Here is a 25,871-nt window from a genome sequence, read left to right as displayed (position 1 = left end):
ACGTGCAGTCTGCGTGCTGCCGCCTCCACGCTGGACAGCTCGCATCATTGTCTGCCACGCCATGGCCCGCTCCCTAGGAAACACGTATCAGGCCTAGGAGCGGACTTCAGGTTTTCCCGGTGAGAAAGGGAGTGAGTTTATGCAGATGGAGGGGCAACAGGAGTCGGCGGGGGTGACTTGGCTGTTGAAGTTGGCCATCTTGAGGTCAAGCTTGAGATCCATGCACAGCCTCTGAAAATGAGAACCCACAAAGCTAATTGCATGCTGCTGTCACCGAGGGAGTGAGCCACAACGGTTCATTCACTGATTCTGAGCCATTGATTCCTTTAAAGCCTGTGAGGTCATCTGTTTGGCCCATTTAGCTGAGAAGAGTTCTTCAAAAGCTGGTATTTAAAAATTCCCAGATTGTAGCACTAGATGCCATATTCCTCAGAGGTTTTACCTCATTATGAGCCAACATGCACTGGGTGACCTGAGGCTGTTTCTATGGTTACCACCTGCTCATGAGGCATGTGCCTTGACCTAGCCTGGAATCAGGAAGCAGTGAGGTCCTCCAGGGAGTGATGGCCTGCTTGGCCACAGGTATGACCAAGTGAACGGAATATGTTCACATTCAGCTGCGACCCACGGCGGGTAAATGTTTCCCTGACCACGGGGCTTCATGTTTTAAAGCTTTAAGAGCTGTAAAGTCGCTGTCCTGGAGCCATTGAGCTTTCATTCAAGTTAACACGTTTCTTGAGCTCCTACTGTGTGCACGGTACACGTGAAAGTTCATACCGAAGACTCCAAGGGCAGAGGCATGGCTCCTGTCTCGTGCCAGCAGGATGCCCCAATCGCGGAAGTGTTTGCATCAGTCCCTAAGATCAGAGAGCAAATGGGCAGCGAAGTCCTAGCTGACAGCTGAAATCCGGTTTTATCAGATCGTGGTCCCAGGGAGTTTAGTTTGTTGGGTTACGTGAGAGCAAGCACCAGTGTGCCCAGCCGTTCTCCTGAGTGCAGTGTGCTGGGGATAGTGGACAGTTTCCTTGCTAATCGTGATACTTAATCAGAGCTTGGATGGCCTTTGATAAGAGGCTGCTCTGTAGAAATCGTGATGAGTTAATGATGTGTTTATCAATTTCTTTCAAGGTGGTGGACAGTCTGTACCAGATAATGCTTAGCCAATTGGCCCACGCAAGTTTAATCTTATCTCTATTTTTTTTTTTTTTTTTTTTTTTTTTTTTGCGAAGGAGAACCATTGCTCAAGTGCTTTGCTGTATTTCCAGGCTGTGTTTTTGTTGTAGATGATGACATTAACAAACCTCAAATCAAGGTCTGCAAAATATTAAACCAGTGAAGTGAGTTGGGCTCTATCTTAACAAGAAAATCTCAGATAGGTCAATTCTCCCCATGGAGGCTTGCTGCACTCATTTGGTTTATTGTCTCTTGCTAAGAATCCTTGTGAGTGATTAATTGGAGGAATCCCTCCTCCAACAGTCAGTCGATCCACCTCTCTCTCCATCCGTACACACACACACACACACACACACACACACACACTTGTGTATTTCCTTTCTGCCCACGACACATTTCAAAGATGGAGTCCACTTCAGTTGCGTCTCTAGCAATAGGTAGTAATAAAGCTTTTGAAGCAAATCTGTCCATCCCTTCCACATTTTACCAGCTTCAAAGATTTCTCCTAACCTTTGCACGCTAACTAGTGCTCATAGAATTCAACTCGATTATGCATTATGGCAGCAAGAATGTAGTGATTGGCGATCATTAGCAGCAGCAAAAAATAAACCACTCTAGAGTTGAGGGGCGGGGTTTTATTTTCTGTTCTGTAGCCTTTTTTACCCATAGCCTGATTTCTTAAAGAAGAGGCCATTTTCAAGTTCTCACGCTCAGCCCTGTGGACATGTGCTAATGTGTGCAGCTGGCTTTGTGATTTGATATTGTTCTTGTAACCGCATGGCATAGCTGTGGAAAGACGGGCAGGGCCGAGCGGGCTGTGGTCATGGGGAAGGGGGCATTCCCGTCATGGTGAGCAAGAAGGGGGGGGGGCCTCCGAAGCGGAGCTGGAGACTAAGCGGCAGAGCTGCAGAACTGCCTTCCGGCTTTGCAACAGCAGTGACAGCCAAGAGGAAGTTTCTGCGTACGTGCAGGAAAAGTGGTTCTGCCCTTTGAGCTGCAAATGCAGAAGAGGATGGCTGCCAAGATCGTAAAAGAGAAGTGTGTTAGTAGTTCTCAGAGAGTGGAACCCTGGCACACGGCAGTATCGGCTTTACATGGGAATGTGTTGAAAATGCCCATCCTTAGTCTACTGAATGCCCTGAATGCCCGTCCAGGTCTACTGAATGGGAGACGGAGGGTGGTGCCCAGCCATCGTGGGCTAGCAAGTGCCCCAGCTGGTTCTGAGGCCAGCCCTAGCTTGATGACTGGTCGCTTTTATGGTTTGTACACATGTTCACAACTGATCATGCGTTGGTTTGCACCCTGTCATAGAAAGGTTCAGGCACTTCCCTGTTGGGAACGCGTCCTCGGAGCGAGTGGCAGTTCTCCGTCGGTGGGCCAGAGAAGGTGGAAGAGGTGACCCCATGGAAGGGAGAGCCGGCGACCCCTCTGAGCATCCTCCCGCTGAGCGCTGCCGCGGCTTCCGGCACGGGGCTCCTTACACGGTCGGGCTTTGGGCGCTGGTGGGCGCTGGAAATCAGAGGTAGTCGCTGTGTGGAAAGCAGCTCGTCCTCTCTCACTGCGGGGTTTGTAGGCTGTCAAGGCCGCCTGCAGGAGCGGGGCTTCTCCGTGGTCCGTGAGTGCTGTTTGCACACTGCGGTGCAGCGGCAGCATCGCCCTGCCTGTGGCGACAGCAGGCACACCTGGGAGCACAGCTGGAGCCCTGGCTGAGTCCGGGCGCCTTTGGGAGTGAGACCACTGGGGGCGGTGCAGCTTGTGACCTGAAGGACTGAGCCGCATGGAAGGATCCTTCACACAGTTGGTGTAAAATGGAATTAAAATACAAAATTTACTTTGATACAAAAAAATGAAATCCATGAATATGAGAGAGCTTCCAAAAGTTCAGGAAAAGTGTATAATATGGAAAACTCTGCATGGAGTTGAAAATTTTTGCATCAAAATAATTTCACCTTTTCATTACTTTTTCCTCCAATTTTTTGAAGTTCCTGCCTAGGGCATACAGATTCCCAGGTGTGAAGAGATGGGTGCAGTGCCAGGGTGTGTATGCAAGGAATGACCTATGCTCAGACAGCAGCCGTCCGTGTTAGCCTCCTCGCTGGCTAGCCGGGCGTGGAAGGCTTGCACCCTAACCTGCCTTTACAGTGGGACCTCCAGAGTCGCCTTCACGTACCCGAAAGCCAAATGTGGGACTTGCTCTGCTGGACAGGCATCAGGGCTTCCCCACTGCACGGGTCAGCCTTTGTTTTTCTCCGCCCCGCCCCACCTCTCTCATCTTTCCACTTCCTGGGCTTAATCCAAATGCCCCCCGCCCCAGGGAGCCTGCTCCCACACTCGCCACAGCTCCACGGGGGGAGCCTCGTGCAGCCGTGCACCCATGCACCTTTGTATCATCTGAGACTTCCTACCGTGTCTTTCTCTTTTGAGTGATTATTTTTAGGCTGCTTCCCATCTTCTCCTTGGCCCTGCGGCTTCAGGAAGGCGTTCTCCGTTTCTGAACAGCCACTGCCTGTTCGGTGTGCTGGTCACAAGAGCTTGTAGCTCCTTCCCCACACCACAGCCTGCACCTGTACTCAAGAACTTTAAAACAGAGTCTCAGGAAGTTAAACGTGGGGTTGTCGTAGGGCTGTCAGATGACTCCCCCAGTTCCATTCCTAGGCATATACCCAATTAAGAGGTAGCCTTCAATCAAATGCATACAAATGTTCATGGCAGCAAATGCCTATCAACAGATGAGTGGATAAACAAACTATGATATTTCTGCATGGTAGAATATTATTCAACCATATAAAGGGAGTGAATTAGTGATATGTGCCACAACATGGTTGAGCCTTGATAACAGGAAGCAAAGCAGAAGAAACTAGAAATGTGTGGTCAACGTAGCATAGGGCTCTGTGTATATAACACAGACTAAGTAAATCCAGAAGCAGAAAGCCGATCGCTGGTTACCAGGGACTGAGGGGGTGGGGGAGTGGCAGGTACTTAATGGGGACAGAGCTTCCTTTTGAGGAACTGAAAATCTTTTGGAACCAGATGGAGAAGATGATGGCAAGACTTTGCAAATGCACTAAATGCCACCAAAGTGCTCATTTCCAGGCAGTTAAGTTTATATTATGCAAATTTTGCCCCAATTTAAAAAGTATTCAGTGGTATAACAGTATTTCCCTCTTTGTGTCCCAAATCCCCGGGGTCCTTGAGTAGCCTGTGAATTATGTCCCCACCACCCCTCCTTCCTTGCGCCCTTGCCTGCTTACCCCGTTGCATCAGGGTCTCACCAAATGCTTGCAGATGTGTCCCCCTGTAAATCCAGGTGCCCCTTTCTGCTCCTGCCCCTGCTGGGCTCCGTGCCTGGTCTTGCCAACCCCATGTTCAAGGCCAGGCTTGTCTGATGCTTTGTCCAAGGGGTGGGTGTGACGATCAGAAGCTAGCTTCCTCGCCTGGCTCCCAGAAAGTGTTCATTTGTCTGCAGGGGAGATGGGTCCCATGCCTTCTGGGAAAATCTCCTGGTCTGTTCACTCTCGCTTGTCTGCTCAGTTCACAGGCTGAAGCCCGCCGACATCAAGGTCATAGGCGCCATGGGTGACTCCCTCACGGTGAGTTGCCTGGATGTGGGAGGAAGGGGTGGGAGAAGAGAGATGACCAACCTGAGACCTGGAGGGGGAAGTGGGTGCAGAAGGTCTCCCAGCGCTGGCCCTGAACTCCTGTTCCCCCCCACCTCCCCCAGCGTTCCTTCCCCACCGCTCTCTCCCAGTGCTGGAGTGAAGGAGACAGCAGGAAGTGGAGGGGCCCAGAGGGAGCAGGGATGACAGAAGTGACCTGTCCCAAGGTCGCACAGCCTGTCAGCACTGGGCAGGGTGGGGCCGGGTCTCCTGGGCATGGTCTAGAACACCTTCAGAGGTCCAGTAGGAAAGCCAAGGGCAAGTACCAAGGAGCGAGGCGTGGAGAGGACAAGACGGGAGCAAGTGCTAGGGGTGGAGGGGTGAGAGAAGGGGAGCCAGTGGAGGAGGCAGGGGTACCAAAGGTGACACCATGGCAGCTGCCCCACAGTGAAGCCCCGGACCCCACAAAGATACCCATGAGAAGTAGGGTCAGGCCTTGGGGAGCCTGGAGGTCCCCAGACCCAAATGGAGTTCAGCTGCTGGTCCCTAGTCTCCAGCTGAACATCCCCCAGGGACCAGCTGGCACCTGGCACGTCTGTGGCCTCTCACAATGTATCTTGTTCAGTCGCCCCATGACGAAACCCTGGCCACTGTGGCTTTCCTTAAATGCAACCCGTGAGGAAGGTTAGGCCAGGCGAGGAGAAGGGAGTGCCCAGGCCACACAGGCTGTAAGCGCCGGGGCCAGGACCGCCATGCAGGGACCCTGTCCTCTGGTGGCCCTCTCCACGGTGCTTCAGTGGCTCCTTACGCCAGAGCCCTGCTGCTCGTAACCGTCCAGGGACTGACGCTCCTTAGCACCTTCACACACCATGCGTCCCAATCCTTTCCTGCCCGGTGGGGTCTCAGACCCCACCTCCCAGCCCCCTGTTCTGCCTGAAGATGTCCTAAGGGTAAGGAGCTATCAAGAATCAGCCCAGCAGCTCGGGACTTCGTGGGGGAGGCAGCAATTTGACAAAGCTGGCAGAGGAATTGGGTCCCAGGGCATGGAGACCGCAGTCCTTGGAGGTCAGCCTTGGCCCGGCTGCCAGGGGGCCTGCCTCCAGCCTGCCCTCGGCATGCAACTCTGCCCAGAGACGACACACTTCAGACAAGGCGCGAACGTGCACCTGCGGAGTGCGTGCACGTGGTGGTTTTAAAGCCCTTGCTCCCTCTTCAGCTGGCTGGTAGTAAGTGGGAGTCCACGCGCTGTTTTGTTTTGCTTTTTATTTGAATGGACACATGGTATTAGTACATATTACAGGGCATCCATGTCAATATGTGAATACTGCAACAATCGGGTATTTGGCATGTTTATCGCCTAAGAGATTTACTACTTCCTCGTGTTGGGAACATTCAGAATCTTCTCTACTAGCTCATGTGAAACAGTCAATTAATTATTGTTGACCACAATTACCATTCTGTGCCGCAGAACAGAAATTATTGCTCCTACCCAGCTGTAGCCCTTGCCTGTGGGATTTCAGTCATTACTCATGTTTAAATGGCACGTGTGTGAGATGTATGGCTACAAGAGGGTTATGTTGCTTTGTTTTAGGATACATTTCACAACTTAAAAAGCAAAACCAGGAAGACAGGACCCTGAAACACGTCCCTCGGCACGCTAGCCCCAGAGCACTGGTGCTGGCCTCACTGGACCCCAGGGCAGGTTTCTTAGAAGGAGGCAGCACTGTGGGTGCCCCCATGGAAAGGAGGGGTGCGTGCTGAGCTGCCGCTGTCTGCACTCCAGGTTCTAGGGACCTCGCCCCCCGGTGGCCCTGGCCAGGATAAACACAAAGACCCTGTCGCAGTGGGCAGCCAGGGGGCCAGGGAGGGGAAAGCAGGAAAACTCACCCTTCTTGTCCCTTCCAGGCAGGCAACGGGGCCGGGTCCCAGCCCGGGAACATCCTGGATGTCTTTACTCAGTACCGAGGCCTCTCCTGGAGGTAAGCAGGGGGCGTGACCTGGAACATTCTAGAAAACCGTTGTTCCAGCAGGGGATGGGCCAGCTAGTGCTTTTCCAAGACAGATTTCTGCGTTCGGTTTGAGGAAGGCATCTGTCAGCTCTCCCAAACAGCAGCCGGGATCCGAGGTGCGGAGGGCTCAGGGGAGTAGCTCACATGAGGGTCTGGGTGGGAAATGCTTCTCCATCTTCCACGTGTCCCCTGTGATGTCATCCGAGAAGGTGGCCTTGTGAGGCACTGCAGTTGGACCTGGAGCCCAGCTGCCAGCTCTGTGCGTCCCCTCTGGGCCAGGATGCAGGGACACTAACACCTTGAGGCTGAGAGGGAATTTCACTGGCCTCCTAGAAGGGCTCTTCACCTCATAGCGTTGGGGGGTGGGGGAGATAACAGCCAGTCCAGGGCCGGAACAGTGCCAGAATCGCAGCAGGTGCTTTGTGACCCCTAAGCCAGCATTGTCCCCTCACGGGCTGCCTGGCACAGGTGCATTCTGCTCTGCCCGGACCCGGCTTCCAGGAGCAAGGCTCCAACCCAACTTCTGGGCCCCGAGAGGCTGGGTGGGGCAGATCTGGGGGTTCTGCAGCCTGGCCCCAGGGTTTCAAGAGCCTGTTAGGTATTGCCAGGCGTGCTTGGCAAAGCGGGGAATCCAGACCACTCTGGAATGTCGTCTCGCTTAATCTGCTCGGAATTTTAGATCTGGCTCGGGAGACGGCTCACCCTCCCGAGGATGCCCCTCCTGCGGCCAACAGGAAGGGAAAGATGGGGCAGGGTTTTTTCTTTTTCTGTGTTTTAAGTAATAACGTTCAATGCACAGCTGCAGGGGTCGCCCAGGGCGGCCGCTTTCCCTGGGCCGCGCAAGGGTCCATTTAAGTGTCCACCCCTACGTGGGGCTCGAGGTTTAACTGGAACGCAACAAAATCGGCATCGGTGCTGGTTCCAGTCTGGGTTCCGTCGGGGCGATCCCGAGCGCGGGCGAGGGGAGGGGTCTGCAAGGGGGAAGGGCTCGCTGCGAGCCCCGGGGCTGCTGCTTCGTGGACGCGGGAGGGTTGCCGGCCTGGCCTCTGAAACCTTGTCTGTCTCTCCCACGCAGCGTCGGGGGCGATCAGAACATCAGCACCGTCACCACCCTGGCCAGTGAGTACGCCTCGCCTCGGGCACTGCCGCCGCGCCCCCTGGAGGCGTCGGGGACGCGGGCGGAGGGAGGCGCGAGCAGTGAGGCTCAGCCCTGGGCGGCAGGGGGCGCTGCTGCCCTGAGGCTGCCGTGCACTCCGGGAAGCCTCAGCCAGGGTCCAGGGGCGCCGGCAAGACATTACCTTTTGTCCAAGAACAGAAGAGAGGAAGAGCGAGCTCGCGCCAAATTCTAGTGCAAGTCCAAAGGGAGGAGGAGGAAGCGCCTGCCTGCTTTGCTTGCCCGAAGCAGAGCTGGGTCTGGGAGGCCCCGTGGGGCCGAGTCCTGGGGGTCACTCCTGGAAATGGGATGTTGGTTGATCAGGTTTTCCCTAGCAAGATGTGAGAACAGTTTGTAGGGCTGGATAATGCAGTGGGGGAACCACAGGAAAATGTGTTAGAAAGCTTAGAACACAAGGTCGGAACAGAGCCTCCACGGCGGAAATAGAATGAGGTGCGGATGACCACCACGTCTCCGTCTCTTTGGGAATTTGTCTCCTTAAAGACAGACATGTGAACCGATCGTTACAGCCGTTTACAAAGTTTAGGGGGAAACGAGAAGGCCGCTAATTCTACTCTGAAAAGAATGGACGACACCAGGCAAGGAAACAGGATGGAGTGTCTACAGCAGAGACGGCCGCGTGCTCGGCAAGTTCTCGGCCAGCCCGGTGCGGGCCGATGCTGGAGCCCACCACCTCCTAGGACCAGAGGCCCCATTTGCAGACAGCGCTGCCGATTTCAAAGCCCCTCCTGCTGTTGGGGTGATGTGATTCTGCTGGCCCAGTGCCCCCAGAGCCTCAGGGCGTGTCCAGGGCGGCTCTATGGAGAAGACCTGCCGCGGTGCTGGGGTCTGGGAACGCGCTCATGGACGACAGAGACCCCTGCAGTCCTGCCCACCGCCCGGCTCGTTCCTCCCGGGGGTCCCAGCAGACAGGCACGGGGGAGGCCCGGGGCTGGAGCCAGACGCCGGGTGCTCTAGCCTGGGCTTCCGTTCTCGGCGGCTATGTGGCTGTGAACGGTTTTCCTAACCTGTCTGAACTTTGTTTTATTCAGTCCATAAACATTTATTGAGCGTTTTATAAGGCCCTGATGCACCTACAGACTTTGCTTTCTGGAGTTCATAGCTAACTTGGGGAAGTGGAAAGTGAAAAGTCAAATGTATATCCAGTGTAGGAAAGACATGAAAGCACATGAGATGGGAAAAAAATCAAGCAAACTAGCGAAGCCTTAACTCAGACGGACTGGGTGAGGGGAGGTGGCTCAGAACCAGGAGTAAGGGAGGAGACACCACTGGCCTTGTGAAAATATGATTGTGAGAAACAGCCCTGTGGGTAAATTAGGTAACTTACAAAAGAAATGGACAAATTCCTAGAAAGTCACAAGCTACTCAAACTGAAGAATAGAAAATCAGAACAGATTTAATAACAAGCAGATAAATTAGCTTAAAATTTAAAAACTCCACCAATAAAAAGCCGGGGCTTTTCTACTATCACTGGTGAATTCTATAAAACATTAGTAACGGAGTCCAGCAATTCTTTACAAACGCCTCCCAAAAATAGCGGAGGGGACACTTCCCAACAAACTCTGTGCGTTTTATTCTGATACCAAAATAAGGTAAAGGCATCACAGGCAAGAAAACTGCTGCCCAATATCTCTCATGGATGTAGACACGACTTCCCAACAGAGCACTAGCAAATCCAATCCAACAACATTTAAAACCTTCTAAAATCAATTAATGTAATATACTATATCAATACAATAAAGTACAAGAACCACACAGCCATCTGAATGGATGAGAAAAGGCGTTTGTACAAAATCCAACAGCTCTTCCTCACAAACACACAGACCAAGCTGGCAGAAGGATGCCTGGCCTGATGGTGTGTCCTACAAGCTGGTGGCCTGCAGAGATGGCTGCCGCCTTGCCCCCAGGCCCGGGGCTGAGACAAGGTTGTCTGCTCTGCCGCTTGTGTTCAGCAGCATACCAGAGATTCCAGCCCTAGCAGCTGGGCGAGAAAATGAAAGAAAAAACACATCAAGATTGGAAATGAAATTAAACTGTGTGTCTCTGAAGATGACACGACCTGGTACACAGAAAGCCCTAAGGGAGCCGGCACTGGGTCGCAGTGCTTGAAGCTACCGCTTGCCATGCCAGCGTCGCATATCAGAGCACCAGTCTGAGTTCTAGCTGCTCTGCTTCTGATCCGGTTCTAGCTGATCTGCTAGCGCACCTGGGAAGGCAGCAAATGATGGCCAGAGTGCTTGGGGCCTTGCCACCCACATGGAAGATCCGGATGAAGTTCCTGGACCCTGGCTTTGACCTTGGCTATTGCAGCCATGTGAGACATGAACCAGTAGGTAGAACATCTTCCTCTCCCTCTTCTACTCCCCATCACTCTGCCTTTGAAATAAACCTTTAAAAAAAAAGTCCTAAGTAATCTATTACAATTATTAGAATTAATAAATGGATGTGGCCAAGTTGCAGACTAAAAGTTGATATACAAAAAGCAATTATATTTGTGTTGTACACTAGCAATTACTCTGAAAATGAAATTAAATAATTACAGCAGAACCAAAAAGAATGAAATGCTTGGGAATGAACTTACTGAAGTAAGTGTATCTCATACTTTTAAGATCATCCCGCAATGCTTAAAAAAAATGAAGACATCCCATATTTGTGGCTCCGATTTACTTTTGTTAGGATAGCAACACTTGCCTAAATGAATCTAAAGATTCAGTGTGATCCTATCAAAATTCCAGCTGGCTTCTTGGCAGAAGGTGGCAGGCAGATCCTGAAACGCATGTGGAAACCTAAGGGCCCAAAATAGCCAAGGCAGCCTCGTCAAGGACGAACACATTTAGAGGACTCTTACTCCTTATTTGCAAAACTCCGGCGAAAGTTCCAGCAATCAGGACAGCGTGGTCCTGGCATGAGGACAGACACAGAGAACTGTGGCGCCTAGAGTCAGAAACAGACCTTCCGATTTGTGCTGAACCCGTTTTCAACAAGGGTTCCAAAGTCATCCAGCAGAGAATGAACCATCTTTGTGACACATGGTGCCGGGGCCATCACGTGGTCACATGCCAAGAAGGAAGCTGGACTCGTTCCTCGCACCCTTTCCCAAGAGTCGCTCGACACTGATCATCGACCCAAACGGAAGAGCTGAGCCTAACGCTGAGGAGAAACTACCGGAGCAGATCTCCATGACCTGGGGTTATTAATGTCTCCTTAGATTTGCTACCGAAAACAGAAGTGGCAAAAGGAAAAAAAGAAAAATTTGTGTTTCAAAGAATGCTCGCAAGGAAGTGAAGACAACCCAAAGGGTGGGAGAAGACACTTGCCAGTGTTTACATAATAAAAACTTGAATCTAGAAATTAGAAAGAACTTCTACAACTCAATAATTAAAACCAAAACTGGACAAAGGATGTGAATAGTCATTTCTCCAACGAAGATAAACAAATGGCCCATAAGAAAAAATGCTCAACCTCAGTAGCTCTCGGTGCCGATCAGAACCACAGTGAGATACCGCCGTCACCCTCAGGATGATGAGGTCGTAGCGTTGGTGAGGCTGTGGGGAACTGAGCCCTGCTCTGAGTCCGCTGGGGGTGGAATGTGAATGCTGCACTTCTTTTGAGCAAGAGGCCTGTCATGTCCTCAAAAAGTTAAATAGAGTTGCCATACGATACAGATACAGAAATTCCACCTTTTAAAAAATTTTAATTTTTTTTTATTTGAAAGGCAGAGTTCCAGAGGGAGAAGGAGGGAGGAAGGGAGGTGTCTTCCATCACCTGGTTCACTCCCCCAAATGGTCACTATGGCTGGCAGGGGCTGGGCAAAGCTGAAGCCAGGAACTTCCTCCATGCCTCCCATGTGGGTGCAGGGGCCCAAGCACCCTGATTTCCCAGGTGCATTAGCAGGGAGCTGGATGGGAAATGGAACATCTGGGACTCAAACCGCGGTCCCTATGGGATGCCAGCCATCGCAAGTGGCAGCTTAACCTGCTACACCACAGTGCCAGCCCCAGCAATTCCATTCTTAAGACTATATACAAGGCCGGCGCCGCGGCTTACTAGGCTAATCCTCCACCTTGCAGCGCCGGCACCCCGGGTTCTAGTCCCGGTCGGGGCGCCGGATTCTGTCCCGGTTGCCCCTCTTCCAGGCCAGCTCTCTGCTGTGGCCAGGGAGTGCAGTGGAGGATGGCCCAAGTCCTTGGGCCCTGCACCCCATGGGAGACCAGGAGAAGCACCTGGCTCCTGCCATCGGATCAGCGCGGTGTGCCGGCCGCAGCACGCTGGCCGCGGCGGCCATTGGAGGGTGAACCAACGGCAAAGGAAGACCTTTCTCTCTGTCTCTCTCTCTCACTGTCCACTCTGCCTATCAAAAAAAAAAAAAGGCTATATACAAGAAAAATCCACATAAATATTTGTACGCAAATGTTCACTGCAGTATTACTTACCATAGACAAAAAGTGGAAACAGCCCCAATGCAACAGCTGAAGAGTGGATACATGAAGTATGGTAAAGCCACACGCTGGAATACTATTCAGCGAGGAAAAGGGGGAAGTTCTAACGCACGTCACCACGTGGGTGAATGTGGGAGGCTAAGTGAAAGAAGCCAGGCACAAAAGTGTTGCATGATTTCACTTACGTGAGGTGTCTGGAACACGGAAGCCTACAGAGACGGAGCTGTGCTTGTGGGGTGGGAATGGCTGAGGGGCACAGGCACTGTCTGTGGGGCCGGGCGAATGTTTCAGAGTCGATTGTGGTGAGAGTCGCCTCAAGCCATGAACACACCTGTACCTTGGCGACTTGTGTGGTATGTGAATTATCTGTCAAGAGAGCAGAATGGAAAAATAAGTACAAAGGCACTTCAAAAAGTTCATGGAAAGTGGAATTCAAAGCTAAGTTTTTTTTAGTGCAAAAAAAACTTGTAGTTTTTCTCGTAATGTGCATTTCCATGAACATTTTGAAGACTGCTTGTATATTTGGAAAAAAGGAAAATGCAGGAGAAACACTTCACTCATTAAGTAGCTGGTGCATGCTGCACCTGTGGCCAAGCTTCAGCCTGCTTCAACCTCCTGCATCTGGGCTGGGGGTGAGGGAGTGGGGGAGGGGCGACTTTGCTTCCCCCGGCCCCCTTTGGTCCCCTAAACGTCACTAGTCACTCGGGGTGGTCACGAAGTATCTCCCTTTTTGTCTCGCTAGACATCCTCCGGGAATTCAACCCTTCCCTGCAGGGCTTCTCCGTCGGCACCGGGAGAGAGACCACTTCCCAAGCCTTCTTCAACCAGGCAGTGGCGGGCGCCCGAGCCGAGTGAGTAGAGGAGGGTCTGGCCCAGGCCGGGGTTCGTGGCTGAAGCTTGGCCTGGGCTCTGTCGAGGGTGTCCTTTGTCGACCTGTTCCCGCTCAGGCAGAAACTAGTCACAGCGACGCTGATGCTGGACGGGCGCTTTGAGAGAGTCCTGGGAGTCCTGTGTGGATCTCACACCCACGGGAGACAGGGGCTGGGCGAGGGGCCCCCGGATGCCTGCTGTTGTCCCACGGTGCCGCCTCCCTCGAGTGGCCTTCCCAGCCCTTGGGCTCTGTAGTCTTCCAGAGCCTCGAGTCCCAGTTATGTGTCCCAGCTTCCCCCTTAGCTCTCTCCCATTGGGTGGCTGGGAGGTACAGACACCGTGGTAGGTGTAAGCTCAGGGGAGCTTTAAAGAAAACACACATGTGGGGTCCAGATGGGGGTCTCTGTGGTCCACTGCAGTGAGCATGGAGACCACCATGTCTCCGTCCATACGCCCCGATTGGCTGCTCCCCGGGAGTGGGCTGGTCAGTGTGGTTCAGTAGCACCGTGGTTTTGCCTTTTCCACGTGTGCACTGGCTGACTGTGTGCTTGGAGAGGCGTCGTAGGCATGACCAGGTCAGGGGACAGCTAGAATGAAGGTGGAGAATTGAAAGCATAAAAGTGACCTGAAGTGTGTGATCTGGCCCCAGATTTCTGTCTCTGCTTTGCCCAAGGCCTGGATGCCCTGTGACACGAGGGATCCCAGCACAATCCAGGGGATGGGGTAGGGGGGTGCCATGGATAACGATTCCCATGTCACGGATGACAGAGCTGCAGGGCCTGGGCAAGAGCAGCGGCTTGACCACACAGCCTGCGCCCACTGTGCCCTGAGCGCTTTCTTCCAAGCCAGGTCTCCGCTCCTCTCACAGGGCAGCAGGGTGCGGTGTTCATGCATCACCCTGAGATGGATACAGCCGAGGGCCGGGGACGCTCCTGCCCTGACAGCTGCAGGTTTGCAGATGAGAAAACCGGCTCAGGGCGGGAAGAGCCTTCCCCACAGCCCCCACCCAGGAGAGCTTGTCCTGGCTGGGTGCATGATGACTACACCAGGCCAGCGGGAGTGACAGTGCAGAGGGGAAGAGGGTGACAGCTACGATTTCCTGCTGGACACTGGGGCAGGGGCTTCACTGATGGTGATGGAGGAGGTGACGGTACACTCAGTGGCTGTAACTTGTCGTGGGCCATGCCCTGTTCTAAGTTCTCAGTGTGGCTCCTCGGTTAAGTCCTCCCACAGCCGTGTGAAGAAGGCGCTGCTCCCTGTCCCCACTACACAGAGGGAAAGACGAGGTTTGCAGGGTGAAGTGCTTGGCTGAGGTCCCAGAGCCGAGTGGGAGGAGCAGGGGTGCAGTGTAGCCCCTGGGGTGCTCTGCCCACCTTGGTCTCTGCTCCCAGTGGCCCTCTGAGATGGGGGTGTATCTATTTTGCAGGGCTTTTAAACTAAGAAGTTACTTCATGTTCCCACAATTAAGCAGAGGCCATAAATGTCAGCCCAGGTGCCTCTGACTCAACCAGATCACCTTGACAGTGAGGGGGCTGAGATGGGCGTATGCTTAACCCCCCAGGACACGGACACTCACAAGCAGGCAACCCTCTGTCTGCCCCGCACAGCCCACCCCAGGACAGAATGAAAAGTCCATCACCAGACACGCACCTTGGAGGACAGTTAGCCTGTGGGGCACCCCCTTGGGTGAACAGGCTCTGCCCTTCCCACGCGCCACCCCTCTCCCCACCCTTGCACCCAGCGGAGCCTGAACAGGGCAGGGGGTCTGGGCCAGCGCCGTGAGCCCCGCTTTCCTGCAGGAGGCCCACCCTGGGCCTTGCCCTGTTGTGATTCTGATTCCCATTCCAAGTTCGCCCATCCTGGCTCCTCACACAACTCCCTCCTGTGTGTTCCCACAGTGGGTTAATTCCCCAGGCCCAGCGGCTGGTGGCCCTGATGAAGAATGACACGGTGAGTGCCAGGGTGGGGGCGGGGGCTCAGGCACAGGAAGTAGGCAAGAGAGATCCAGACACAGAGGAGGCCGGTGGGGGGAGGGTGAGTGGTGGGTGGGAGCCTGGCCTGAAGCTCCGCCCCTCTGAACAGGGGCTTCCCATCCATCTGCTCATTCCTGTCGTCCTGTCAGTCAGCTGTCAAATTCCACTTTTATCCCAAGTCCGGCCTGGGGCTGGGAACGCAGTCAGTCTGGGACAGTAGGGTCTGGGGGAAGGAGCGGGCCACCTGCTGGGGACAAGTGTGTGCAGATGGCTGAGCCTCCTTCTGAAAGACGGAGGTGCGGGTGTTTGTGGAGCTGTTTCCGGGTGGATAATAGCCAAGAGGGTGATTTGGAGTTGTTGTTTTATGTATAATTTAACAGACTCCAAAGTCGGTTATCGGGCGGGTGTTTAAGGTGTTTTTGCACTGAACAGTGAACTTTTCTGGATTTTTCCCCCACATTTCTCCTTCCACTCCCTTTTGAAAGCACAGGTCAGAAAAGCAAAGCTCCGTAGGCCTGGGACAATTTAAAAGGCTGTGAGGACTCCAGGTGTCCTGGGGCCACAGTTTATGTGTGTGGCCGCCCCCTCCCCCCAGCCACACAACCCCAAATGCCGAGGCATCTCCCAGTCCCTCTTGGAGAAGGCAGTCCTGCCAGAGCCTGAGCTGACGGCTGCCACTGGCTCTAACCAGCCTCAGCAGCTCTGTGTGCAGCTTTGACTTGTGCAGCGAGGTGGGTTTGGAGAACTCCTGCTTGATGAGAGACAATCTTTTCTCCCTTAACTTGAAATTTGAATTCCAGATTTCTAGAAGATCCTAGAACAAACGTTCCTTTCCCACAACCAGGACCAGATTCCCTAGTCCCCGCCTACTGTCTTGCAATGCTAGACACAGATGTAGGACCAAAGCTCAGAATTCTGTGCCTGCTACCCCAGGACACATGAAAAGTGTGAGCTGTGGTTGACTGTGTGTGGACACAGCTGCGTGGGAATCCAGTGACCCCACCCCAGAGAAGAGCGCCATATAGCACCTAGGACTCAGGACCCCAGAACCAAAGCAGAAAACGCAGACACCTGCTAGGATGTGCGGGGACCCAGCCCTTCGCTCGACACTGTTTTCGTGGACTTGAGCTGAGACAGCCACTTACTTGTTTGTTTCCTGTTTGTTCCAGAGGATAAATTTTCAGGAGGATTGGAAGATAATAACCGTGTTCATTGGAGGCAACGACCTCTGTGATTTCTGCAATGACCCGGTACGTCCCCTGGGGCCATCGCCCCAGACCCTCCCCAGGGGAAGGATTTTTCCATGGCTGCTGGGACCCAGCCTGGGAGTAACCTGAGACCAAGAGCACGTTCAGTGCTGGGGGACATGAACAGGACAAGCAGGACTGATCCCGCATTTCCTACGAAGGGAGCCTGATCGTATCGTTCTGGAAGCCAAGCTAGCATCCCAGGGACCTGGAAGAGTCTCTCCTTTCTCCAGTATTCACTGGCCTTTGCAGGCCCACCTTTGTGGGGTGACTCGTGGGGAAAGTGGATTTCCTGTGACGGCATTTAGGCCAGGTTCAGAACCGCGTCCGTGGGCTGAGGGGAAGCATAAGTTCAAGGCTGCTGCTCTGTGGGGGCTGTGCTTCTCCAGAACCCCCGAGTCTCTGAGCTGAAAGAAGACCCCACAGGCCATGCTGCCTCGTATCCAACCCAGATGCAGGCTCTGTCCTCAAGGAACGCCCCCACCCCCCCACTCCCCCCACCCAGACACAGATGCTGCAGTGTGGGCCGGGCTCCAGGGCTGCCCCAGGAAGCCAGCCTGAAGTCAGAGTCACTGTGCAGCCAGGTGCAGCGGGCTGGGGGCGGGGGCGGAGCTGGAGACTTCCTACCTGTGGCTAGAACACCAGTGCCTTCTTCAGGAGGAGGGGGCCCGCAGAGTGAGGGGCAGGAAGTGGCCTTGCTGGAGTTGTGACCTGTCCCCAGGCTCCTTCATGGCCTGCCCAAGGTCAGGGCTCCTGGCGCTAGGATGGGAAGGACCCACAGGAGGCCTCGGGACCGCTGGGAGCAGGCGAGGGGCTGGGGCCGTGGCCCTCCCCCTGCTCCCCCCAGTGACGCCACACTGCTCATTGTTGTAGAGCAGGGATCTGGGTTCCATTTCAGAGAAAGAGTCTCCTGGCTTCACACACAAAAAAACTTTAAAAACCAAAAATATTATCTGGAGGAATAACTGAGGATGTGTTTACTCTTGGGGTGCAGCTGGGCTTCACAAGATGCTCCTCCCCCCACTGCATTACCTCCTTGAGGGGGTTGGGGGAGGTGTGGTGCCCCAGACAGTTCAGGCCACAAGCAGGATCTACGAGGCCCTGGGAGCAGAGACGATAAAGTCGCAGGAGAGCTTAGCCACATCTGCTCCAGCCCCCAGCGTTAGAGGGTGTGGCAGTGGGAGGCATGCATCTGGCTGCTCCCCAGTAGACCCAGGGTAGAGGAAGCATATTTTCCTGAGAGTCACAGCTGTGACAAGCCCAGGGGACGCGTCTGGGACCCCAGGTCAAGCCTATCTCGTATCACCCGCTCTGACCTGGAGGGAACACAGCTGGGTATGCAGCGATGGCGGCAGTGAGTGGTGCTCTAGAGATGGCCTTCTCCCTGCAGGTGCGGTACTCCCCCCAGAACTTCACGGACAACATCGGGACGGCCCTGGACATCCTCCACGCCGAGGTACGCCGGCTCCTCCAGCTCTCACCCTGGTGGGGCACCTTCACTGGCTCCTGAGCAACTCGAACACACAGGTGTCGGGGGGTGGGGTGGGGAGGGGAGGGGAGGAGAGAGCAGTGAAGCAGGTGCCTGGGGCCAGCTGGGGGACCCTGAGTAGAAGCCCCAGACCCGGCCTTTCTGCAGATTCCCCGGGCCTTTGTGAACCTGGTGAAGGTGCTTGAGATCTCCAAGCTGAGAGAGCTGTACCAGGAGACTAAAGTGAGCTGCCCCAGGATGATCCTCAGGTGAGATGGAAACTGCCCCCCACTGCCCCCCGTTCCTAGAAGAAGGAAACCAGAGAGTAGGGCCGTGAGGAGCACTGGGAGTCCCCCCACCCCATTTTATAGCCTGAAAAGGTCTAAAGGGGGACATCCCAGGGTTTCCACCCCAGTGTGGACCTCCGCTGCTCCCCCCTGGCATGCCGCTGTTGCCATGGCAGCCATGGGATGCCTTCAGTCCTCCAGGAGGGAAGAGGATGGCTCACGGGTTGCTCAGGGCTGGCACCACGGCTCACTTGGCTAATCCTCCGCCTGCGGCACAGGCACCCCTGGTTCTAGTCCCAGCTGGGGCACCAGTTCTGTTCCGGTTGCTCCTCTTCCAGTTCAGCTCTCTGCTGTGGCCTGGAAAGGCAGTGAAGGATGGCCCAAGTGCTTGAACCCTGCACCCCCATGGGAGACCAGGAGGAGGCACCTGGCTCCTGACTTCGGATCGGCGCAATGTGCCGGCCGTAGCGGCCATCTGGGGGGTGAACCAACAGAAAAAGGAAGACCTGTCTCTCTGTCTCTCACTGTCTAACTCTGCCTGTCTAAAAAAAAAAAAGGTTGCTCAGGCCACCACAGAGACATCTTGGACAGCTACCAGAGTGTCCCCACCCCTGCCTGAAGGCCCCGCTTGGCATGGGGGCTCCAGGCTGCACATTCACAAATCTAGGGCCACTGTCACCTGCTAGAGGGAAAGAGGGCCAAATCAGGATCGGCAGAGTCCAGAGGACAGAGGACCCTGGTCCCGAGAAGGCCCCAAGAGGCGGCTTCATCCCTCAGAGCCCCTCTGCTGTGACCCATCTCACAGCTGCCCCCCCGCCCCCACCCCAGGCTGTGGCTCTGAACGGCCCCTCCATAGCCCTGAGCACATCCCGGGGTCATTACGTGCTGCTGCCCACCTCACCCTCCGGTGAGTGCTGAGCCACGGCCGGCACAACGCAGGGACTCAGCAGCTGTCTGCAGAATGAAATTAAGGGGTACACTGGCTGCTCCCCGTGAAGATCCATGCCCAAGGTTTCCTGAGGGAGGGGTCCAGACTGGCCAGGTGCCCTGGAGAAGGCCTTGGGGTGCTGTGAGCAGACAGGATGCCTGCGGGTGACAGGTGTCTGTCAACACAGCCGCTGTCGGCTGTGCTATTTTTCAACCGCTGACTTGCCCCCAGCCCCCACCTTCTCCAGGTCCTGGGCTGTACAGGCTGCAGCAGCTCAGAGCCCCTCTCCAAAAAGGCTTTGCTGCTGACCACAGCGGGGGTTCTTAGACCTTTAAAGTGGAAGCGGCAGAGGAGGTCTATGCCAGGTCCGTTCACGGATCTGAAGTGGCCAAGTGCCCGAACGTCAGGGTCACCCTGCCCTGCCCCACTGCGCTGCTCTGCGCTCCCCGCCTCTCCTTCCCTCCCTCTCCACGGCAGTGCTGAGTCCCCGCTGAGCCGTCCACTGTTATCCCCTCACCCCCGTGCCCGAAGCCCGGATTTGCCAGATGTCCAGCCTGCTCAGAGCCACAGGCTGTGCAGGAGCAGGTTCGGGCGCTGGCTCCACACTCAGCCTCCATGTGGCCTTGAGAAGGTGCCTCAGTGTTCTCATCTATAAAATGGAGGTCGTGATGGCACAGCTTCTGGACTGGCCGGGAGGGCCCCACAGGTTAACACCTGGAAAGCCCTCATCCCGGCACTCAGCACAGGTAACATTAATGCCATTTGCGGTGTGGTGGTTGTGGTTATGATTTAGAAGGAGCTGTACTCCACCTGCACCGCTCTGCCTTCCAACAGCCTCAGGCTACTGCCCAGTAAGCCCCTCCTGCAGATGTCAGAAATGCCCATTTCATTCCCAAGTGCAAATCCGGGCCTACAACCTTGTCTCAGTTTCATTTGGTGCAGTGAACTGGTTAGCCAGCCAGGTCCTCCATTAGCACAGATCTTAGTTTATTAAGATTTATTTATTAGGGCCAGCACTGTGGCATAGCAGGTAAAGCCACTGCCTACAGTACCAGCATCCCATGTGGGTACCAGTTCAAGTCCTGGCTGCTCCACTTCCAATCCTGCTCCCTGTTACTATTCCTGGGAAAGCAGTGGAAAATAGGCCAAGTGCTTGGTCCTCTGCACCCATGTGGGAGACCCAGAAGAAGCTCCTGGCTTTGGACTGCCCCAGCTCCAGCCATTGTGGCCATCTGGGGAGTGAACCAGCAAATGGAAGACCTCTCTTTCTGCCTCTGCCTCTCAAATAAATAAATCTTTAAAAAAAATCTTAAAATCTTTAAAAAATTAAAGATTTATTTATTTGAAAGGCAGAGTGATAGAGTAAGAGAGAAGGAGGAGAGACCGTCCATCTGCTGGTTCACTTCCCAAATGACCCCAACAGCAGGGGCTGGATGAGGCTGAAGCCAGGAGCCTGGAACCTCATCAAGGGTCTCCCATCCAGGCACAGGGGCCCAAACACTTGGACCATCTTCCACTGCCTTCCCAGGAGCAGTAGCAGGGAGCAGGATGGGAAGTGGAGCTGCCAGGACTCAAAGCCACACTCTGATGTGGGATGCTGACGGGCAGGTGGCAGCCTAACCCGTTGCACTGCCACACTGGCCCCAGCGCAGATTCAGGGTCCCTCCGAGTTAGAAGGGCCAGATCCCGAGGCCAAAGCCAAGGCCTCTGCCCTGCTCGCTCAGGAGGGGACTTGGGGCGGGGGCTGCCCGGTGTCGTCCACAGGTCTCTGTGTCCCTGTGTCCTGAAGTTCGATGACAACTCCACAGAAATTGCCTCCCTCATCGAAACGATCAAGGAGTATCAGGTGAGCCGGCCTGTGCTCTGCGACCACACGGGGCTGCTGTCTGGAGTGATTGCCCTGTGTGCAGACTGAGGCAGTTCTGACCCCCACTGGGCAGGCAATCAGCACTGAATAGTTTGCCAGTTTAAAAAAAAAAAGTTGGCTTTTAATTTATTCTCATTTTATTTAAACATCACAGAGAAAGAGAGAGCTTTCATCTCTGGTCCACATCCCAGGCATGGACCAGGCTGAAGCCAAGATCCCTGAACTCAATGCAGCTCTGCCACATGGGTGCCAGGGACCCAAGTACTTGGACCATCACCCACTGCCTCCCAACAGGAAGCTGGATCAGAAGCAGAGTAGCTCATATTCTAGCCAGGCACCCTGACGTGGAAAGCAGGCATCCCAAGTGGCTCAGCCACTGTGCCAAAGGCCCACCCCTAGGTTGCCAATTTAAAGACACCCCAAGGAAGCAGCAAGGGGTGTGGCTTCATGTAGCTGAATTAAGCTACAAAGTCCCTGAACCCCTCGCCTACTCTCAGTTCCTGGCCTTTACACAGAAGCAAATGCCACCTACAGTGCTGGGATCCATACGGGCATCAGTTTGAGTCCTGGCTGCTCTACTTCCAATCCAGCTCCCTGGTAATGCACCTGGGAAAGCAGCAGAGGATAGACCAAGTCCTTGGGCCCCTGCACCCACATGGGAGACCCAAAAGAAGATCCTGGCTCCAGCCTGGCCCAGCCCTGGCCTTTGGCCATGTCTATCATGGCAAGAAGCTTCATGGTGGCTGTGTCTAGAACGAGTGCACACCTCCCGTGTGACCTTGGGCCATGAGACTTGTCAGAGCTCCCGACTCCTGGGTGAGAAACAGAGGCTGAGGCTCCCTCCCTTACTTGTGTTCCTCCACCCTCCCTGCCCGTGGCAACAGGTATCACAGGGCGCAGGAGGAGAAAGAACATGAGCAGTGGGCCTCTCTTTCACAGGCTGCTCATTTTAGTCCTTTCTCCGTCAAGCCTCAGCTGCCTCCCTCAGCCCTCTCTAGTGTCCCCCATCCCGAGGACAATGGTAGCCTTCCTTCCAGCGTGGGCTGTGGATGCCAGCAGCGTGAACGCGCCTTTGAAGGGCTGCAGAACCACTTCCTGTAGACTCCGTGGGGGCAGCCATGCCTGCCGGCATGTCAGGGGCTCAGAGTGAGGCCGCTGCATTTGGCAGACCCTATCGCCACCGCCTGTCCCCCAGAGGGCTCCCCCTCTGCACCTCTGTCCTGAGCAGGCACCAGTGGCTGCAGTGCGTCTGTGCACGCCCCGCCCCAGGACAGGGAAGGCACGGAGGGTATGGCCAAGAGAGCAGCCCTATTTCCCAGAGGGTTCTTGGGTACAACAACGAAAGCTCTGGCACTCTTGGGCTAATCTAAGCAGACTTAAGATATCTTGAAGTGGGATTTCTGGTAGAGCTGAGGTCAGAGGCCAAGCCACCAGGGTTCATGGCGTTCTGTGGGCCATGCCCTAAGGATCAGTTAATACCAGGCTGCAGACCAAGTCCAGGCAAGCCATCACAGACACTGCCGTCACACTGCGGCTGGAAGCCGGTGTTGTGCACTGAGACTGTCCCTCAGTCAGGGACCCTCCCTTAGCAGCAAACGAGCCGGGGGCGGAGCCTCCATCCTCCTCAGCTTCTCCCGTGGAACGCAGGCTGCTCCCCATACATAGGGCGACTTCAAACAGGAAGTGGATCCAGGGGCTGAGGAGCCAAAGAGAAGGAAGCCACAGTCCACCTCCATGTTCACGGATGGAAGCATCTGTAGGTCAGGAACACGCAGGAAGAAAGGGTGCACCTGTAGTGAGCGTGTGCAGACTTTTCCCGCACGCTGCAGTGCCACATCTGCCTCGGTGGCGTTTGCACTCTGCTGGGCATTGTAGGCGGTGGCGAGGTGGCTGCAAGTGTCCAGGAGGTGCGTACAGGTTCTGTGCAGGCGCCATGCCATCTTGTGTCAGGGACTCGAGCACCCACAGACCCTGGTGTGCACAGGGGATCCTGGCACCAACCCCCAAGTGCCTTTGTGGACTGCTGTAGACACACCAGCCATTCCCAGACCCAATCTCGCTCACCACAGAGGCCCCAATCCGGTGTCCTGGAGGCACTCCCTCGCTTGTGGCCATGTGAGGCCATCATGTCCCCCAGTGAATCATCTGCTTCCTGCAAAAGCCATGGCTCCCCTCGCTCTCCCAGAGGTGGCTCCGCCCGTTCATAACTGTAGTCGTTAATGTAGAACTTACCACGAGCCAGCAGCTTCACTCGCCACTCCTCTCAACTGTGTGTGGTTCCACCGCGAGCCCTCCTGGCTGCTCCCCCCTGCACCCCAAGGTAACTGAGAGCATTGGAAGGGGCTGGCAACATGATGCAGGCCCTGCCCAGAGAGAGCCACTGCTTGCTGGCGGTCACACAGCGAGCTAATAGTGTTGTGCCCTCCTCTTTGGAGAGGCCCTGGCCTCCCTGCCCCCATGCCTTGCTCAGGCCTCTGTCTGTGCCTGGAGGAGACCGGCGAGGACAGCCGCACACAAGGCATCCCAGGTGGAAGGGCTCTCTTTCTGGCTGACCCTGGGAAGAGCCAGGGTCTGTGTCTCTGCACTGGCCCCATTAATGCTCCCCGATGGGTATGCCTGACTTCCCTTTGTAGCCAGAGAGCTGGCCCCAAGTGCTCGAGACCCTGCTGAGTGGCGAAGTGGTCCAGCCTGGTCAGAGTGGGCACCAGATCCGGGGGAACTGGTTTTTCTGGAAATGACCGTGGCAGAAGCTGTGATGGCCATGGCTCCATTACCCTGGGGTCAAGCTGACAGGGTCAGGTGTTTCCTTCACTCTGTGGCAGCCTGGGTCAAGCATGAGTGGTTGCAGCAGAGGTTGGGGCCAGCTGTTGAGACTGCGGCTGACCTGAGAAGTGACAGCTGGCTCCTGGCCAGTTGCAATTTTGCTGAAGGCCGAGTTCACTCAGCAGTCAGACCCCGCTTGCTCCCGTGCCCGAGCATGGGAAGGAACTTGGACTGCGCAGGTGCAGAGAGGACCAGGTCCACCCGACGCCTGTGCCCTTGTCCTCTCGCAGGAGAGGACCCAGCAGCTGATTGACAGCGGGCGATACGACACGAGGGACGACTTCACGGTGGTTTTGCAGCCGTTTTTTGAAAAAGTGAACATGCCAAAGACCCAGGTGAGGAGAGCAAGCGGCTGGCGGCGGGTGGAGGGCTGGTGCCGGCAGCGTGCCACTGTTTCGGGGTGTGCGTGTGAGCGCCGTCCCTCTAACTGGGCATGCCGGTCTCTGGCTAGGACGGGCTACCCGACAACTCTTTCTTCGCGCCCGACTGCTTCCACTTCAGCAGCAAGGCCCACGCGCACGCAGCTAGCGCCCTCTGGAACAACATGGTGAGAGGCTGGGATGGGAGAACCATCCTCCTCCTGGTGGTGAGAGATGTGCAAGGACTTCGAGGCCACCCCAGGGCTGTGGGATGCCCCTGGAGTCCTAGTCCTGCCCTCCCTTTCCCCCCAACCTTTCCATCCTGCCCACTGCCACTTTACTCCCTGTCCTCCTTCTTGGCTTAGCTGGAACCTGTTGGCCAGAAGACAACACACAATGATTTTGAAGGAGCAGTCAACATTACGTGTCCAAACCAGGTAGGGTGTAAAGGCCGCCTTGCAATGCCTCTGTCTAAAGCCCTGTGACTCAGGTTCTGCCCTTCAGTAGGCATCTTGATTCATTTCACCCTAGACCACCTGCCCGCCCCATTCCATACGCCAGGTTAACCACATAACCATCGGGCAGGCTTACAGAACAGTGACCCCCAGTGACCCAAGGCCCTGGCACACTTGCCCGTCACTGTGGCAGGAAGCCATGACAGGTCTTTCAAGCCAACAAGAGAAGCATGGTGCCCGCCTCCAGCTCTCGGGGTGGAGGGAACCCGAGGGCAGATGGGGCGGGCGGAGACTGTCTTCACATAGCTGCAGCCTCCCGAGTGAGGGACTGAGACCAAGGATGGTGTCGAGTTGGGTGGAGGATGCTGTGGCAAACCGGAAGCTGGAGTGAGGGAAGTAGGCATTTACCAGGAAGGCAAAGCTGGGCAAGACCTTGTTTTAACTCACAGCTGCTGCCATTGTCCCTGAACTGAAGGGAGCCACTGTGCAGGCTTACAAGGGGCAGGACCAAAACAGTCTGACTTCTCGCCCGGGCAGGGAAGGCGCTCGGGGAGCTGCAGGGGGTGGGCGTGGGTGGCAGAGGAGCCTAGGGGTGCAGACATGGCTCTTCCTAGTGAGAAGAGGTACACCGTCGAGAGGGGCTGGAGTGGCGAGAGAGGCCACATGGCCTTCCGTGGCCAGCAGAATGGGCGGTGAGGGAGGACGTGTGCACTCCTGGGAGCCCCTTCAGGGTTGATCCTGCGTTCTGGTGCTGGGTTTGGGTTGCAGCCAAGGCCCAGGTACTCCTGGGAGGGAGGGGCTGGGCTAGGGAGGGAGGAGCAGGAGAGGCCAGAGGTGCAGGTGCCCAGGTGGGTACCTGTTGGGGGTTGGCCCACACAGAAGCGAGCTAACGTTGCTGCCATTGCTCATGCCATCTTCTCCCAGGTCTGGCCGTTTCTGAGTACCTACAAGAACAGCGTGCAGGTATCTGCCAATTGCTTCCTTTTGGCTCACCAGGTGGTGTGTGTGTCGGGGGGGTGACTTCTGGGCTGGGATTGGCCTGGTGGGCAAGCGTTCTGGATGGACAGCCTAGGGGGTTCACGCTCTTATTAAGATCATTGGCCTGTCCACACCTTCAGGCGAGGCAGCTGGCAGAGGAAACCACATGGCTAGCAGCTGGCCGTGCACCCCTCCATCCCGTGGCATCACACAGCTCTGTGTAGA

At 55.3% G+C, this 25,871-nt stretch overlaps 1 protein-coding gene across 5 annotated transcripts in view; it reads left to right on the top strand.

Annotated features, from left to right (window-relative positions):
• The window catches only part of PLB1 (phospholipase B1), a 137,869-nt gene that overhangs the window by 70,073 nt on the left and 41,925 nt on the right, over nt 1-25,871 (top strand). For all 5 annotated transcript variants that reach the window (XM_070067898.1, XM_051828745.2, XM_051828739.2 and 2 more), the window contains 13 exon segments: nt 4,705-4,763; nt 6,675-6,748; nt 7,854-7,897; nt 13,134-13,242; nt 15,160-15,211; nt 16,404-16,484; nt 17,872-17,937; nt 18,118-18,218; nt 20,929-21,010; nt 24,085-24,189; nt 24,306-24,401; nt 24,579-24,650; nt 25,593-25,631. In XM_070067898.1, the coding sequence (XP_069923999.1) occupies nt 4,705-4,763; nt 6,675-6,748; nt 7,854-7,897; nt 13,134-13,242; nt 15,160-15,211; nt 16,404-16,484; nt 17,872-17,937; nt 18,118-18,218; nt 20,929-21,010; nt 24,085-24,189; nt 24,306-24,401; nt 24,579-24,650; nt 25,593-25,631 (980 nt within the window).

This window comes from Oryctolagus cuniculus, chromosome 2 (genome assembly GCF_964237555.1).
Source record: "Oryctolagus cuniculus chromosome 2, mOryCun1.1, whole genome shotgun sequence".
In the NCBI taxonomy this organism is placed as follows: Eukaryota; Metazoa; Chordata; class Mammalia; order Lagomorpha; family Leporidae; genus Oryctolagus; species Oryctolagus cuniculus.
Note: the sequence above shows the minus strand (reverse complement) of the source record. Positions and strands in the feature narration are given on the sequence as shown.